General features: G+C 34.9%; 3 protein-coding genes across 8 annotated transcripts in view; all 3 read right to left on the reverse strand.

Annotated features, from left to right (window-relative positions):
• The window catches only part of LOC311305915 (uncharacterized protein), a 258116-nt gene extending 250805 nt beyond the window's left edge, over positions 1-7311 (reverse strand). For 3 of the 6 annotated variants that reach the window (XM_084433946.1, XM_084433950.1, XM_084433955.1), the window contains exons 1-3: positions 7135-7311; positions 4677-4750; positions 3319-3615 (exon numbers count right to left, since the gene is read on the reverse strand). In XM_084433946.1, coding sequence (XP_084290072.1) covers positions 3319-3615; positions 4677-4750; positions 7135-7145 — 382 coding nt within the window. In that variant the 5' untranslated portion in view covers positions 7146-7311. Of the gene's footprint in view, positions 1-1562; positions 2899-3318; positions 3616-4676; positions 4751-7108 lie in introns of those variants that run through there. The other 3 variants (XM_084433952.1, XM_084433949.1, XR_014630090.1) reach the window with 3 other exon arrangements.
• A 1948-nt stretch (positions 7312-9259) lies between these two features.
• On the reverse strand, positions 9260-12555 carry LOC311306522 (uncharacterized protein). The gene is made up of 4 exons (XM_084434961.1): positions 12524-12555; positions 12348-12433; positions 10575-10871; positions 9260-9512 (listed from the first exon to the last, which is right to left on the reverse strand). The coding sequence occupies exons 2-4, from the start codon at positions 12421-12423 to the stop codon at positions 9427-9429; spliced, it is 459 nt and encodes a 152-aa protein (XP_084291087.1). The 5' UTR covers positions 12424-12433; positions 12524-12555; the 3' UTR covers positions 9260-9426.
• A 417-nt stretch (positions 12556-12972) lies between these two features.
• The window catches only part of LOC311305929 (uncharacterized protein), a 58744-nt gene continuing 54411 nt past the window's right edge, over positions 12973-17305 (reverse strand). The window contains exon 17 of the mRNA XM_084433964.1: positions 12973-16436. Coding sequence (XP_084290090.1) covers positions 16161-16436 — 276 coding nt within the window. The 3' untranslated portion in view covers positions 12973-16160. The remainder of the gene's footprint in view (positions 16437-17305) is intronic.

Consider the following 17305-nt stretch of genomic DNA (forward strand, 5'->3'; position numbering starts at 1 on the left):
ATAGATAGACAATAGAACACTTTTAATGAATGACTACGATATTTTCAATTTTGTCATTTCATCTGAGTATTAACATTTGTGAGATTTAGTCAGCTGAAACAAAGTTAAGAATAATTGATCTAATTTTGTGTCTCAGGATAATGGTGATCTATACACTGTATTGTGTTGAATATCAAAGTTTTTTGTGTCTATTTGTTAATGAGTGATTTGTGGACACATTAGTGTTTTATTGGATTTGTGGAGTAAAAGTTATAGTTTATATTTTGACGTAAAAAGATAATGTTGTTACTTGTGTTATTATGTTTAGACTTACAGTGCTATGCATAAGTTTAGACACCCATACTAAAGTTGACTAAAAAGAGGAATAAAAAATCATCTTTTGGAAACTGAACTTAATGCCTTAATTTAAAAAATTAGGAAAAATCCAACCTTTAAGGACACCAATTTTCTTTGTGAATGAATAATGCATCGTAAATAAATAAATGTTCTTCCTTAAAATACAGGGTGCATAAGTTTGGACACCCCTATGTTAAATTCCCATAGAGGCAGGCAGATTTGTATTTTTAAAGGCCAGTTACTTCATGGATCCAGGATACTATGCATCCTGATAAAGTTCCCTTGGCCTTTGGAATTAAAATAGCCCCACATCATCACATAGCCTTCACCATACCTAGAGATTGGCATGGTTTTATTTCAGTTAGCCTAATAGCTAGTTTGATTTGCATTGAGAGATGATCTTATGGAAAGTACTCCATGCCAATCTCTAGGTATGGTGAAGGCTATGTGATGATGTGGGGCTATTTTAATTCCAAAAGGCCAAGGGAACTTTATCAGGATGCATAGTATCCTAAAAAAAAAAAAAAAAAAAAAAACTTAAAAATACAAATCTGCCTGCCTCTATGGGAATTTAACATAGGGGTGTCCAAACTTATGCACCCTGTATTTTAAGGAAGAACATTTATTTATTTACGATACATTATTCATTCACAAAGAAAATTGGTGTCCTTAAAGGTTGGATTTTTCCTAATTTTTTAAATTAAGGCATTAAGTTCAATTTCCAAAAGATGATTTTTTATTCCTCTTTTTAGTCAACTTTAGCATGGGTGTCTAAACTTATGCATAGCACTGTATATATACACAATATATAAATATTAATAAGAACTATATCAAAAGTAAATTATAAACTCTGTAAAAGTTTATCCAGTAGGGATCATCTTACCCCTAATTTAATATTTGTCATTTTGTGCTATAAAAGATTAGCAAATGTTTCTATTTATTTCCTATAAAAACACATTGGCTGACGCATCATCATCATCCAGCACATGATAAACTTATATTTAAATAAGTTACAGTTTAAAAGTAAATCCACATTGTTCTTAAGAGAGGCATCTTCCTAATACATTATATTCATACATGTATAACACTCGGCTTTCTGACTTTATATTCCTACATCACCAATTACCACAGACTAACTTGTAATTGTCACTATAATAGTTTTCCCTTCACAGACATTAAAGTTCATCAAAGATTCTAAAAAGAGACTTTGGACAATATTGAGAGTATCATGAGACTTTAATCATTTAATAAATACAATTATAATGTTAACTTTAAAATAAAAGACAATCAATGGCATATACAATGTGGATTGTAATCACAAATCTCTTATCACCTGCAAAAAAAAAAAAAAAATGTATATCTAAAATTCATCCAATGGAAATGAATCAATGCTGAACTTACTCAAGCTGGACAATGACTTTCCTCTATCTCTGCTGTACAGCCGAAACAAACTTTGCATTATTTTCCTGTTATGACTGTAAAGCTGCTTTGAAATGAAACAATCTGTGTTTGTTAAAAGCGCTATATAAATAAAGATGACTTGACACATTACAAATAAATAAGGCGTATATTCAGATGATCTCTGTGCAGCCCTTCACCCACTTTACTAGTTTTACTGGTAGCCGACTGTAATTTACCCATCATCATGTGGTGATAGAAAAGCTTTCAGATATTCATCTTTAGAGAGTATTACAAGACTTTATTCATTTCATTTGTTGTTTTAATAATAAAGGACAATGTACAAACTAAGCCACACTGTTCACAGTATTAGAAAATAGCATGTACAGAGAATGATAAAAGTCCAATTTAATTTCCATACTTAATGTATAATACAAAACTGTCATTCATTATAAGCATTTCTGAAAGTCACAAAAAAAGGACAAAACCAAACAGTTTGGGATTTGTTGCATTGTCTCTTAATGTTCATATATATATATATATATATATATATATATATATACACACACACACACACACACACACACACACACTCACTCACTGATCAAAGAGATCAATAATGTACCATTATTTCACAGAAATCAATATAAAACAGAGACAGAGTCATGATGTCACTAACTCGGGAGGAAGCTCTTGTAGTCTCTTCCAGCCGTTTGTTGTAGTCCTTAAAAAGCAATTTCTTTAAAAGCAAATATCTCCCTTTGCTTTGAACTTTGAGTGTCGTAATTTTGCAGATGTTGTTTATGTTCAAACAGCAACATTACACACTAACTAAAGTTAGAAAAGTGAATAATAAACCCCCCCAGTCAAACAAAACTCAATCTTTCATACTGCAGTCAGTGATATTCACATTTTCTGGATTTTGCTCTTGGAAATTGCTGTTGTTATCATCATGTTTATGGCACAGAAACATCCTCCTCTGGAATCCACAAGATTTGCTGTAGTTTGGTTTCTTTTTGTAAATGATTGTCATTATGATGATGATGATGATGATGAAGATGAAACAGCCTGTAACTGCAGTGATGACAGTGTTCTTAGATCCAAAACCATTTTCTGTTCCAGGACTCGCCACTGTTGTTAGTATATCTCGCTGTGCTTTTAGATCTGAAAAGGTGCAATTAAAATAATAGTTTTTAAATCATAAAGTCAACTTCAGCCTATCAAACATCAGACAGTCAGATTCTCCACACAAACTTCACAAAACATTTCTGCTGCTGAGAATCTGATCAAACTGATTTCTTGACGGACAGACCAGATCTAAACATCTCTAAAATCACTCATCAAATAATTTATTCACAGGTGATTTTTTAAATGATAAATATTCTGACAAGAGACTAAACATCAGTTTTCTGTGTTCCAGAAGTAACTCAATAATCAATGTTATATATTTCTTAACAGGAGCTTCAGTGATTTCTGGTTTACTGGTCTCTGTTAACAGATGTTAAACCACTGTTAGCAGATTGAAAATAAAAGTACAGTTGCAAACATTTATTGAATTATAAACAGCAGTATTATATACTGTACCTGTTATATCCACAGTGAATTGATCTGATTTGATTCCTTTATTTGTTTGCACAAGGAATCTGAATGGTCCCGTCATTACTGTAGTTGAACTGAAGCTGCATGTGAAGTTGTTTCTCTGTTCACAGGGGTCCTGAGGAAACTCTTCTCTACAGATTTCGTTGTTATTATATTTCTCAGGGTATTGAAACTTATAGAAAATAATGCAGCATCCAGAGTTCTTCACAAAGACGCTGCAGGTGAAAGTTACTTCTTTCCTCACAGTTCCAGTCACATTCTCACAGCTTACACTGAAGTAATCTGAAAAAAAGTTTAAATCAGTGTAATACATCAACAGAAAACCACAACCCCATTTCCAGAAAAGTTGGGACATTTTTTTTAATGCAACAAAATAAAGAATGTGTGATTTGTTAATTATCTTTAACCTTTATTTAACTGACAAAAGCACAAAGAAAGGATTTCCAACTTTTTCACTGATCAACTTACTTGTATTTTGTAACTTGTAACACATTTTGGATTTTGATGGCTGCTACACACTTAAAGTAAGTTAGGACAGAGGCATGTTTACCACTGTGTCACATCACCTTTCCTTTTAATTACACTTTTTAATCATTTGCCATTTAATCATTTTTTCAAATCATCAATTGAGGATACTAATTGCAAGTGGAATATTTGCCCAATCTCGTCTGATATAAGATATAAGAACTGCTCAAACTGTCCATGGTCATCGCTGTCTGATTCTCCTTTTCATGATGGGTGATCCTACATTTTCAATAAGAGACAGATCTGGACTGCAGTCAGGCACATCTCTTCTATGGTGCAGTGTCTAGAAACCACTCAGTTTTAGCATGTGCAGAATGAGGCCTGGCATTGTCTTTCTTCCCAGGAAAGATGTCATCTTGATGGCAGTTTATGTATAATCTAAATATACTGTCAGTGCTAGCTTCACACAAATGCAAGTTACCCACTGATGCCTCCCAATACCATGACACACGTTTGCTTTTGCACGAAACAATATAACTTCACTTCCTTCATCTCTATGATAATTAAGCCATTTTGGGGATAAGCTTATTCTAAAATAAATTTTGGAGTGGAATCTGGGTCGAGCCAGACTACAATTTCTTACACTTTTTTAAATAAAACAGCTTCACTACTGAAAGCTAGGCTACATTATATTTCTCAGCAATGAGGTGATAACTTCGCTGCATTAAACCGCTTCAAGTTCACTCTCTGGTTAATTCATTAAAAATTGTTTACAAAAAATGATACACGTATACATATATATATATGTGTAGAATTTTTTGTAAATTATAAAGTAGCGCTGTTTTATATATATATATATATAGAATGTATTCTCTTACCATCATAAGCAGCTGTGGAAGTCCAAACCAGAATGAACATCAGCACAACATTACTAACACCCATGGCTGAGCTTCTGCAAAAAACACATTACAAACATTTAGATCTGAAGTGAACCTGCAATTGTGCTCCAACTAGCTATATAAAGGAAGAACTTGTCCTGTGTGTTGATCAGCGTAACTATCCTGGACTAACAGTCACTGTGTGCAGACTAAGCAAATTGCTGTATAATGAATGAATAATGAATTGAACCACAAGGTACTGCTGTAAATCATAAATCATCTGCATTCATTACATTTAATCATTTAGCAGACGCTTTTATCCGAAATGACTTAATCACAAAGATAAAAATTAGATCTCTTTTTGACAAACTTGTGTACATTTGTAGGCTCCTCATTTTAAAATTCACTGAGTCACGTCATCCATCATTCACTGCGTTCACTAGCTGTAACGAAGTCTCTTTCAAGGAAAAGCGGCCATATTTGCAACGCCTCTGGGCATCTTTTCAGGCATCCAAGATCAAGTCCTATTTATTTGAACAGGGAAATCCTGAAATCTCAAAAACTTGCCATACTCACATTTAAATAACATATTTCAAATCAGCAACAAAACATGACGTCATAACCTGCCCCATAAATGATGTTTGCTCAAATAGCACCAACAAAGATTATATTTCATGCTGAACCAGAAGGATGCTGACTGTTTCTATAGCAACTAGAGTGATGACTTCACCAATCTGTGATTGGCTCTTTTATTTATAAGGCGGGGTTATTCCACCATACTGCACTTTTTCCCCATTAACATTTAAATGCACTGTTTTGTGTCTTTGATCAGTGAGTACTTTTAAGTGAAAGAGAGATGAGGTGCAAACGAATGGACCTCAGTGAGGGTAGATGCTATATTTATATTTAATTTTGATGTGGGCGTGGCACTCAGAAGGCAGATGGAGGTGAGATTGCAGGGGCGGAGCCTAACCCGACTAAATGATTGGAGAAATCCTGTATACGTCACCAGAGAGAAGTCTGAGATGCATGAATGAATGTTCACAATATATAAGACCTAAAACACGTGTTTAAAGGAAATATAGGTAAGGTATATATTTTGCTTTTACAGTTTGCTTTTACTGAACCCAGTGAGGATATATATAGTTCAAAAGAACAGCATTTATCTGAAATGGAAAGCTTTTGTAACATTAAACACTACTGTTTAAAAGTTTGGGGTCAGTTAGAATTTTTATTTTATTTTTGGGGGAAAGAAATAAAATAAATCAATACTTTTATTCATCGAGGATGAGTTAAACTGATCAAAAGTTACAGTAAAGACATTTATAATGTTAGAAAAGATTCTATTTTAAATAAATACTGTTCTTTTGAACTTTCTATTCATCAAAGAATAAAAAATAAAAAAGTACACAACTGTTTTCAACATTAAAAATAATAATGAATGAATTTTTTGAACATAAAATCATCATATTAGAATGATTTGTGAAAGATCATGTGACACTGAAGACTGGAGTAATGATGCTGAAAATTCAGCTTTGATCACAGGAATAAATTACATTTTAAAATATATTAAAATAGAAAACAGTCATTTTAAATTGTCATAATATTTCACAATATTACTGTTGTTTTTATTGTTTTTATCAAATAAATGCAGCCTTGGTGAGCAGAAGAGACTACAACTTTTGACCAATAGTGTGTATAGCCTAGGGCTAGGCTATATATATCCTCACTGGGTTCAGTAAAAGCAAATCGTGTTAAAGTTGTGTAACAACACTCAGTAGACTACAACCTGTACCGAGACCTGTCACGTTAACAATTTACTGTAACTGTAATAACCATCCTAGTCTGCCATACATTGAATTATATTCAATCTAACGAACATTTCATGTAGGCCTAAGGGCGTATCGGGACCTCTCGACCCTGGTTTACAGGGTAAAACAATTAATCACCTACACGACGAAAGACATACTTACATTTCAATTCATAGAAACGCACAGTTTCGATTTAAAGAGGAGATTTGTGTTAAGTGTGACTATTAGCGCTAACTCTTTGACTTGCTGTCTGTAGCTAAGCTTTGTCTTCGTCCAGTGAATTTATGAACTTTCACTTTCAATTTCAAAATTACTGTGATTCAGTGGCAACATCCCTTACTCATTTGATGTGTAATATAAACAACAGGAATTGACCAAAGTGGTCGCTTAAGGGAAGAATATCGCCTTCATATGCTGTATTGTTATTAAGTTAGTTGTTTTGGACAACAGAAACATCATCGCTTAACGTTAGTTCGCGCTGCTTAAGAAACAGGACTAAAATACATCGGCTGAACTCACATTAATGCTATGATGAATAGAAAGTTCAAAAGAACAGCATTTACCTGAAATGGAAAGCTTTTGTAACATTAAACACTACCCTTCAAAAGTTTATATGCTCACCTAACGTTACTCAGCTTCTTAACTTCCTAATTCCCATCAATCGAAATTTTGTATTCGCTGAGTTGGATGTTTGAGAAAAAGGGATTAACTCTTCTTCTTCTTCTTCTGGTGTTTTTATGGCAGTTAAGGGATTAACTCTTTAGAATTGAAAATTAAAAAGGGAGAAACTCTCTTGTCGGTACAGTCTTCTCCGCCATCACAAAAACACCCGACTGAGCCACGCCTTTGTCAACGTCACCACCTACGTCACAACACGGAGGCGGTGACAAGAACGCCGAAGTAGTTAAAGGGATAGTTCACCCAAAAATGAAAATTCTATCATTGTTTACTCACCCTCAAGTTGTTCCAAACCTGTATGAGTTTCTTTGTTCTGCTGAACACAAAGTAAGATATTTGGAAGAATGTTTGTAACCAAACAGATCTCAGTCCCCATTGACTACCATAGTAGGCTATATATTTTTCCTACTATGGTAGTCAATGGGGACTGAGATCTGTTGATTACAAACATTCTTCCAAATATCTTCCTTTGTGTTCAGCAGAACAAAGAAACTCATACAGGTTTGGAACAACTTGAGGGTGAGTAAACAATGATAGAATTTTCATTTTTGGGTGAACTATCCCTTTAAACCTATTTTTTACAGTCTATGAGTTAAACACATTTTTAAATCAAACACACATTTTAATTTCCAATAGCTATACAAACAGGGCTTACTCTGCCATGCATGTGCAGTTCGCTGTCAATATGTAGCCTAGATTCGTACTGATATCCAGTCTTGTTCTGGTTTCATATGCTTGTGGCATTTATAGCTAAAGACAGCAAACACACAAAACCCACTACACTTCAGTACAGTATAATATAGTGTTATGTACAATCTTTTGTACAATATATTATATATAGGCCTATATCTTATATGTAATATAAGATAATCGTATATTTAATATATCAATAGGCTATAGTATAGTAGGCCTATAATCTACAGTATTATCTGTCACCAAATCCAAATTCACAAGTAAACCCTTTAAAGGACTGTTGATGTGCACTACCGTGGAGGCCACTGGAACTGATGCTAAAAATGTGACAAAATAATGATTATATATAGGCTAATGTAAGATATTTGTAAGATATCACTGAACATATATTTAACCAGAAAAAGTCCATTTCTTTTGCAAAATTTTCATCTGTTTTCAGTGTTTATTTAAAATTGGACAAATCTGATATTATTTTAATCTCCCATCTGTTATTTAACAGTTGAGATCGTTCTTTTATGCTTCGCTAGAAGACACTGGCCGGGTTTAAATCCCAGTTGTGCAGGTGGGGAACACTGCGTTACAATGTGCCCCTATTAGAACTATTCTATTTTATTCTATTTTGAATTCTATTACGAATCCATGAGAAAAATGTCTATAAAGACTGAGAGTCAATGTTTAGAAAATATTAATTATTATTATTGTTTTGAACTATGCTGTGTTTGTTGTCAAACTTTAAAATTAGTTTATTTTTTAATTATTAAAAAATTCCATTATTTTATATTAAAAAAATTACTAATTGAATGTTATTGAGAAAATATTTTGGTTTGTCTTGTATAATTATTTTATTATCAGATAACTTTTTTAATCTGTCATATGGTCATGTTACAATGTACCACATATATGGGGCATGTTGTCACATTTCACTTCCATTCTTTTGGGGTAAGTTGAACCCTAAGTAGGTTTACACAAACTGAGAAAGTCAAAAAGCGTTAGGTTGTGCCCCGCTCTCCCTTATAATTATATATCCCATATATTGTTATGGTCAATCTTTCTAAATAGATAGTGCCTGTGGGTTCGCAGAAGCTCTACTCAAAATTGACTATTTCTTTTATGGAATAGTTAAATATAAATACAGTAGCTCCAACTCATTCCTCAGAATGTGGAAAACTAGTCCCAAAATCGAACTAAAATCGACTGTATATGCTGACCATTTAAAATAATTATATTTCTATCCAACATTTAACAACAAATGTCTAAAGATTTCCCGGAGAATAAGTTTAGTTCACTTGTTTTACACAAATAAATAAGGCATATTGATCATCTGTGTGTCTCTTCTTCACTGACTTTACTAGTTTCACTGGTATAACTTACCGTACCCATCATCACCATGTTCCAGATATTCATCTTTACAGAGAAGTCTTTATTCATCACATGGTTTTTTAACAATAAGGCACACTGTACAATACCACAGTACTCACACTATTACAAAACTGCATGTACAGAATACTTACAGTAAAAATCATTTTAATATATACTGTAAACTATGTATGACTATGTATAAGACAAAATCAGTATTGAAGACATCCTTTAAAAGGCAGACCATCTTCTGCGGTGTCTTGCTGAGATGTTCCTGATACATTCTCGCTGGATTTCTCTGGAAAGGTGCATTAAACAAAGCATTAAAATCATAATTCACAATATCAGCCTAGCTATCAGACAGTGAGATTTTCCATCATATCACAATATGATTCTTCGGCTCTGGTATAACTACAGAATTACTGTATAACTACAGTATAATTACAGAATCTGGTCAAACTGATTTCTTGACACATTGATGGGATATTGATATCTGTGCACTCTGATATGTTTATATGGAAACCATGATCATATATCAGTTTCCTTCTTAAACTTTAACACTAATGCATGGTTTCACAGAGAAGGTTTAAGCCTGGTCTCAGACTAAAATACATGTTCGTCTTAGCTTAAAGCAATTTGCACTGACATTTCTTAAAATATATCAGTGCTATTGTTTTTTCTCTCTCCAAAACGCAAACCATTATATATATATATATATATATTTTTTTTTTTCCAAAGGCACATTTAAAACATTTACTTGAATGTCCTTATTTAACTAAGGCATAATCCTGACTTCTGTCTGTGAAACCAGGTCTCAATCATTCATTTGTAGCTGGTTTAAAGAACTGTCTGGTTTTCTGTCTATATAAGTAATCTAGAGTAATCAGTGATTATAATTAAATATATACAATAACAAGATTTTCAGAAGCTTTAACAATATTTTTTTAAACTAGACTAAAAATAGATGCACATTTGCAAACATTTCTTGAATTATAAACAACAGTATTATATTAAAATTCAAAACGTATCAGGTCATTATTTGGAAACTCTTCTATGATCAATATTTGAACACTTTCTTGGACTTTAAGCATCCTTTAACACGTCATCTATTTCTGATTATTTCTGAAAAGTGACAGAAGACCAGTTTCCTTTTTTTATAGTAATTTGTGTCAGTAAATAACAATCAATTATATCTGAATATGGTACATAAATTCTGTATTAACATGAACATCAAATCATGTTATATAACTACTTGATATTCTTGTTATATAACAACAGCAGGAAGTTGTTTTATATATAACAACTATATAAGAGCTTTCTGTAAGTTATGCAAGTAACCTGAATTCATTATATACGGTACCTGTTATATTCACAGTGAATTCAGTTCTTTTACTTCCATAATTTGTTTGAACAAAGAATCTGAATTGTTCAGTCATTACTGTAGTTGGACTGAAGCTGCATGTGAAGCTGTTTCTCTGTTCACAGGAGTCCTGAGGAAACTCTTCTCTACAGATTGCGGAGTCAGTATAATTCTCAGGGTATTGAAACTTATACACTGTAATGCAGCATTTAGAGTTCTTCAGAAAGACGCTGCAGTTGAGAGTTACTTCTTTCCTCACAGTTCCAGTCACATCCTCACAGCTTACACTGAAGTCATCTGAAAAATGACAGAGTATATCATATAATACAGCAACTTATGTGCATAGAATACTTGGGGGACTGTGGGACGTGTCACACACACTTTTAATAAAACAAAAACTCATCCCCGCATGTTTTTGGGCAAGTGTGTTCACTAGAGGTTTCATGAGCCAATATTAATACATTTAGATTTAAATTCAAAGAGACATGATAGTCTATGCATGACCTGACGTTTTATTCTCATCCAAAACGAGGCGATGTGTTTCATTCATACTGGAAGCCGGAGGGCGCTCTCTCGCAGAAAGTCCAAAACAGACTCATAGAAGTAATCATTTATGACGTTGCAGGAAATCTCTTTTCACAATACAAGTCGTTTCACAGCAGCTTTAAAGAAAATGCACGAGTCCACATTACAATTAGAGTGATCTATTATCAGACGTAACTGTCTAAGTTATGCATTTCAGAAATGTACATATACAAAATCAGTTAGCTAAAAATGTATTAATTTAAACAATGTGATAATTTAAGGCAGAAACAATGAGCTCAAATGATTATGATAAATAGGAAATTGTAGAATTAGTGCAAGGCATCCAGAAACATTTTGACTGATGAAACGTGAAGACAATAAACACACGATTGCGACAAATTACATGATTTATGTGTAGACCATCTCTGTCTATATTCATAACAATGAAGTATATGAATAATGCAGTGCTAAGTGATATAGCTTTTAAAAACTAAAAAATATATGATATATATATACTGTGATAAAAATTACATTTTGTACATAAAATGCACGATGAATTAATGCATAAGTGTTTGTAGGCTACACAAACCAATCATAAAATTGTCATTAGGACAATACAGGAAAAAATATTATGGAATAAAAGTTATTGGTTATTGTTCAGCAGTGTATTTGATTTCTTAGCCATAAAATCCTGCCATTTCTGTTAATTGGAGAGTTTATTAATTGTACCCTCATGATGCGCAACATTCATTGCTAAAACCAGTATAATACAGCAGTTTTTATAAAACACAAAATATAAAATGCTAAAAGAGAACGAATAAACAATAAACAAATTAAAAATGGGTTGCATATGTGACTAAATGAACATTTGCCACTTGTTCTGCTTATAGAAATAAAGACAGATGAATCTATATTATTACCAAATACATTTTTTTTTTAAGAAAACTGCTGGAAATATAGGATACTTATGACATAATGTTGTTTCCCAGGAACAGTGTTTTGTAGCACTTATAATAGATGTACTGTTTCTGCATGCAACTTCCCTTTTCTTTTAATCATCTGCATCAGATATAATAGAAAAAGACGAGATCCAGCAGACTTGATGTGAAATGTAACGATGTACTTACTAAAGTACATGAACACATTGTTTAATGAAAAAAGAGCTTGAGTATAAAAACATTAATTGGAAGAAACAACATGATGGATTGTAATAATTTACACTATCTTAGATTTAGTTTATTATCTTACCATCATCATAAACTTGACAGATGGTGGTAGATGTCAAAACCAGAACCAACAGTTGCACAGCATTTCTGGCACTCATGGTTTTGTTTCTGCAATAAAAAAGACATTTGCATTTAGAATTAATAAGGAGGAACTACAAATTAGAGAGTAGATAAAGACTTTAAAGAGGATTCACTTACAGTCTGTATGTCTTCACTCTGTGTGAGTTTCCACAGTCACAAGAGCACATAAATAAGTTTAAGTTTCAGAATGACTTCACTTCCTGTCCTGGCTCTGACACTTCGTACTGGTTTGCAATGGATATGGTTGAAGTTATAAAAACAAAACCTGTGGTAGTGTGCCACAAACCTGCAGTGTTGCTAGTGCGGTTGCTTAGTGTCATGTTTGACGTCAAACTAATGCAGGGCCGCTTAATGCTTATTGCATTACGATATTTGTTATTTTTAATACATCTATGAAAGGAACTCACACACACAACATAATCCCACCTAACATCATCTGACTCTGGTCAGTGCATACTAAACATCCTGAAAACACCTTTAAAAACACTGACCCCTCAAAACTAGTGTTTTAATATAATCCACACAATGTGGAAATCAAGTAAAGCACCACTAATTGTAAAATGAACAATTCTGAACTGATTTAAATAACTTAACTTCTGCTGTTTTATGCAATCAAGAACTTCACACGGTACGTTTGGTGCATTTCATTATAGTCTGTTATTTATTTCTGTATTCTAGGCCATCATAAAGAGAGGCTGTACAAACACGCTCCTTACAGAACTTTTTACAAGCGAACCACATACTGTATGAAAGACCAGGAACAAAGTGAAAGAATAAAGAAACGTCAGAGAAATAATAAGTAAACAAAACATCTTAGTGTTTCCTTCACTTTCAGTCAATAACAATTTCAGTTTTGTCCTCATTTACAATTATAACAAGCTTAAACGAGCAGCAATCCTCCACCAAGAGTCATCAGACGACACTCAACCAACAACAGAAATGATGCATATATTCACCTCAGAACAAACAAGACACAAGATGCAGATGAGAGCAGAAGAATTTCATGCTGTTTATGTACATTCAGGTGCTGCTTAAATAAAAATATAGTATTATATGATAATCATATCGGTCAGAGACGACTGATTTCATCATAGCAGGACACGACAGACGCTCATTGTCATCGTGTGTGTGTGTGTGTGTGTGTGTGTGCAGAATTAGAGAGACAGCAGACAATAAATCGACAGGTAACCAGACGAGTGGTTACGCCAAGACACATTACTTCAGTCTACATGAAAAGTAAACAAAATGACAAATAAATATGTATACAAAACACAAACCCAGCAATGCGTCAGTGGATCTTTCTACTATCGTTCCAGTGCTTGTGGCATAAGTATGGCTGAAGACAGCGCTCTCTGCTGGTAGAAGAATGCATCGCAAGGGTTACATTATATTCATGACACCTGAGCAGAGAATGGCTTTCCCACTTTATATTCACCGATAAACGCACAAGACTATTCAACATCATGCTCTCTGGATATACAGCGCTGTATTGATAAGGTGTACTGTATTATAGGTACAACAGCAGATTTCATCATCGAAATCAACTCTAGTGGTTGATGATGAATTGAGTGAATTTTATCAAATTGGTCATGGTCCAGGCCGTGATTTCACCACCAAATCAATAAAAACACAATGTTTTGGATGATGAAGCCTATTTTTAGGACCATTAAGGTTTTTGCACTGTATATATATATATTTTGGCATTGGCATCACGAGTGTGTGTGTGTGTGTGATGCCAATGCCAATACAAATAATTTCACTACAGCATGTTTGTCACTCTAATAGAGCAAACAGAATCTAATGAGCATTGTTTATTGCAAAATAAATGCATTAAAGTACTGGGATTTGGAGACGAAATGTTGCGCAATTGTCATAGAAATAATGTCACAATGTCAATATCAAATAAATGAACCTAATGATCCTTTTTTTTTTTTTTTACTTTGGGGTGAAATGTGACTTGGACATGATTTTTTTTTACAATATTCACCCAAACAACATTACAAAGTTCATAAACAGACTCTTTTTACTATAACTTTTAGACCTCTTGTATTTCTTTTGCCCTTTAGAGTCACTGTAACAGTAAGATACGCCAGTTTCGACTCAAGACCCAGAAATGTTTGTCACGCCGCTGAAACACCACACAGTATCTGCAAAAGGAACCATGAAAGAAAAACAATGAAATGTGATGCCAGAATCTCCTCACCGTGGTGAAACACATGGTACATTCAAGGGTTTCAAGCACCCGTTCGAAGTATTGGTCATCGTGTCACAGGAAGCCGCGTGCCGTGTATTTAAACATCCACATATGCGTTGATCACACAAACAGGCCTATGCTGAATATTGCATGTGGCAGTTTGGGTTTTGACACACCACATTCATTATAAGTTTTAAAACATTCCTTATATAGGTGATATATTTTTGCGCATATACAGACTCTCTTTCCTCGATTACATAAGAAAGCAATAAGGGGAAGTGCGTCTTAAACACTGACTAACTGCATTTAACAGGAAAAAGATGACATTCAGTGCGCTGCGTGGGTAACAGGTCCGTTCCACTCGTGAACTACACACCGCGTGCCTCCTACCGGCTCCAAAACACCAAAGATTGTCACTAGTCAGCCATGCCGTACACAGCAGACAACATTCAGCCAAGAGAATAATGCAGAAAGACAAGGACAAGAAGCTAAAATAGAGCATATTCAAGAAATGAACTATACAGACAAAATTTACGCGTCTCTGTACGTTCGCTCGACTGCAGAAATCATTTTCTCAAACGTTTTATGCGGTCTTGCTTTTTTCTCGAAAAATATCTAAACATCCTTTTGCATATTAATGCGTTTTCAGAGATGATATCTTGAATTGAGTTTATTTTCCGCAAAGGGTTTAACGCATAAATCAAACAAAATTTAGCTAGGGTTTGTGCTTAAAAAGTAGAGGAAAAACAATCTGCTTAATTCAAGACTTGATACACAAAATGTGTTTCTCGTCTCATTTTAAGGACGTTTACATATTTTTATCGAAAAAAAGACACACATACTGATTAAGCAAATGAGTTCTGCAGTGTAATAATACTTAGTGTTCAGTGCAAAAGGCGTTTTAGGGTTTCGCTGTGCAAATGGATGGATTGTAAAGGTGTATTTCGTGACTATGATGTCCTTGTGCATTATTGTACAGTTACAGATTGCTAATGTTGGAGAACAACATGTAGAAATGACTAGTTGCATACGGGCTAGTTAGTTCAGATACCTGTTTTTCTGTTCTAAACGCCACACAAAAATAGACGCCCGTATGACAAATAACAAGCATTGTGTTTTCCCGATCCTAGACGTCTCCTTGTTTGAGCGTTCTCGGGCATCGTATCTCGTGGCGGGAATATGCTTTGTAAACAAATGAGTTAATTCTAGGGATGCAAAACTAAAAACCTGCCAACGATATGGTATTTTTATATGGTTTTGAAGATGTTTAAGCACGCCAGGCCTAGGTAGTGTGCGATGAATGGCGAAAAGTCGCAGAAGAAACCGAGAACTAGAAGGCAAAGGAATATTTTATGCATTTCATAATTCCCTTCCGAGAAACACTTTCTCCCGACCAGATTCCATAGCACCTTGTGTTGTGACATCACCCACCCATCAGCCAATCACAGAGTCAGATTCAGTCAGAATCAACACCACTTCCTGATGGCACAGAGCAGGAGGGCGCACACAGGAAAGAGAGAGACCTCACTTCCTCTCCGGTAACGCGAGCTTCCCGCGGGTTCACTTGCGGACGGCCTGCCGGTAGCTGTGTCTCTGGCCCTGTCCGCGGGAGCAGCCGTTGTTGGGCTCTTGCGGGCCACACGCGGTGTTGGTCTGGCTCGGGCTCGGGCCGTCTCTGGTGCTGCAGGTCAGACTGCTGTCCTGTAGTGTGGGACTGGATTGAGCTCTCTGTAACGCCCCTTCCTCCAGGAGCATGGACTCGAACATGGACAGGTCATCGCCCCCGCAGCGCTGCTTGGCCCGCAGGAGCATGCTGTACGTCTCGTAGCGCGTTTTCTGACAGAGAGAGAGAGACATTTTATCAACATTCAACTGTGCATTGCATTGTGGGCAGCCATTTTAGCAGTAATAGGTCCTCAGGGAGATCATATACAGTACTGTGCAAAAATCTCAGGCATGCTAGTATTTTCACCCCAAAAAATGGTTTTATGTCAGTTATTTATATATTTTGCTGTAGTGTGTTAGTAGGAAATATCAGTTTACATTTCCAAACGTTGCCGTTTATGGTCCAGTGAGATTTTTGTATGCTCAAGGAGACTGAAAACAGCCGGTATGATCTGATCTCACTATTGTTGAGTCTGTCTGTGATTACATGAAGAAACAGAAAAAAATGAGAATAAATCCAGAAGAGCTGCAGCAACGTCTCCAAGACGCTTGAAGAAACCTTCCCGCAAAGATACAGTACTGTGAAAAAGTTTTAGGCACTTGTGTAGAAATGCTGTAAAGTGAGGATGCTTTCAAAACGAATGTCATAAATAGATTTAATTCATCAGTTAACTTCTATTAACTAAATCAAATCGATATTTGGCGTGAGCACCCTTTGCATTTAAAACCGCTTTGTCCAGGTACAAGTTCGGTCTGGACATAGACAGTAAAAGAATTGGACACGGCGACCCCATAGACTTTGACGGAGACCAGTGAAGTCAATTAGAAGCACTCACTTCCTGATGGCTGAGCGTACTGCGCAGACTCAAACTGAGCTTGACGACGTAGATGTGACGTGAGCAACCCGTCTGTCTTCTAGTAGCTGTGCCGAGAGAAATCTGAATCATTCCCTTCCGAAACTTGCAGAGACGGAGAGTGTGAGTAGGAGGTGTCCATGAGCTAGGAGCAGGAGAAACTTTTGCTATGTATTCTGATTAATT

This window comes from Rutilus rutilus (genome assembly GCF_951802725.1).
Source record: "Rutilus rutilus genome assembly, chromosome: 16".
NCBI classification, from domain to species: Eukaryota; Metazoa; Chordata; class Actinopteri; order Cypriniformes; family Leuciscidae; genus Rutilus; species Rutilus rutilus.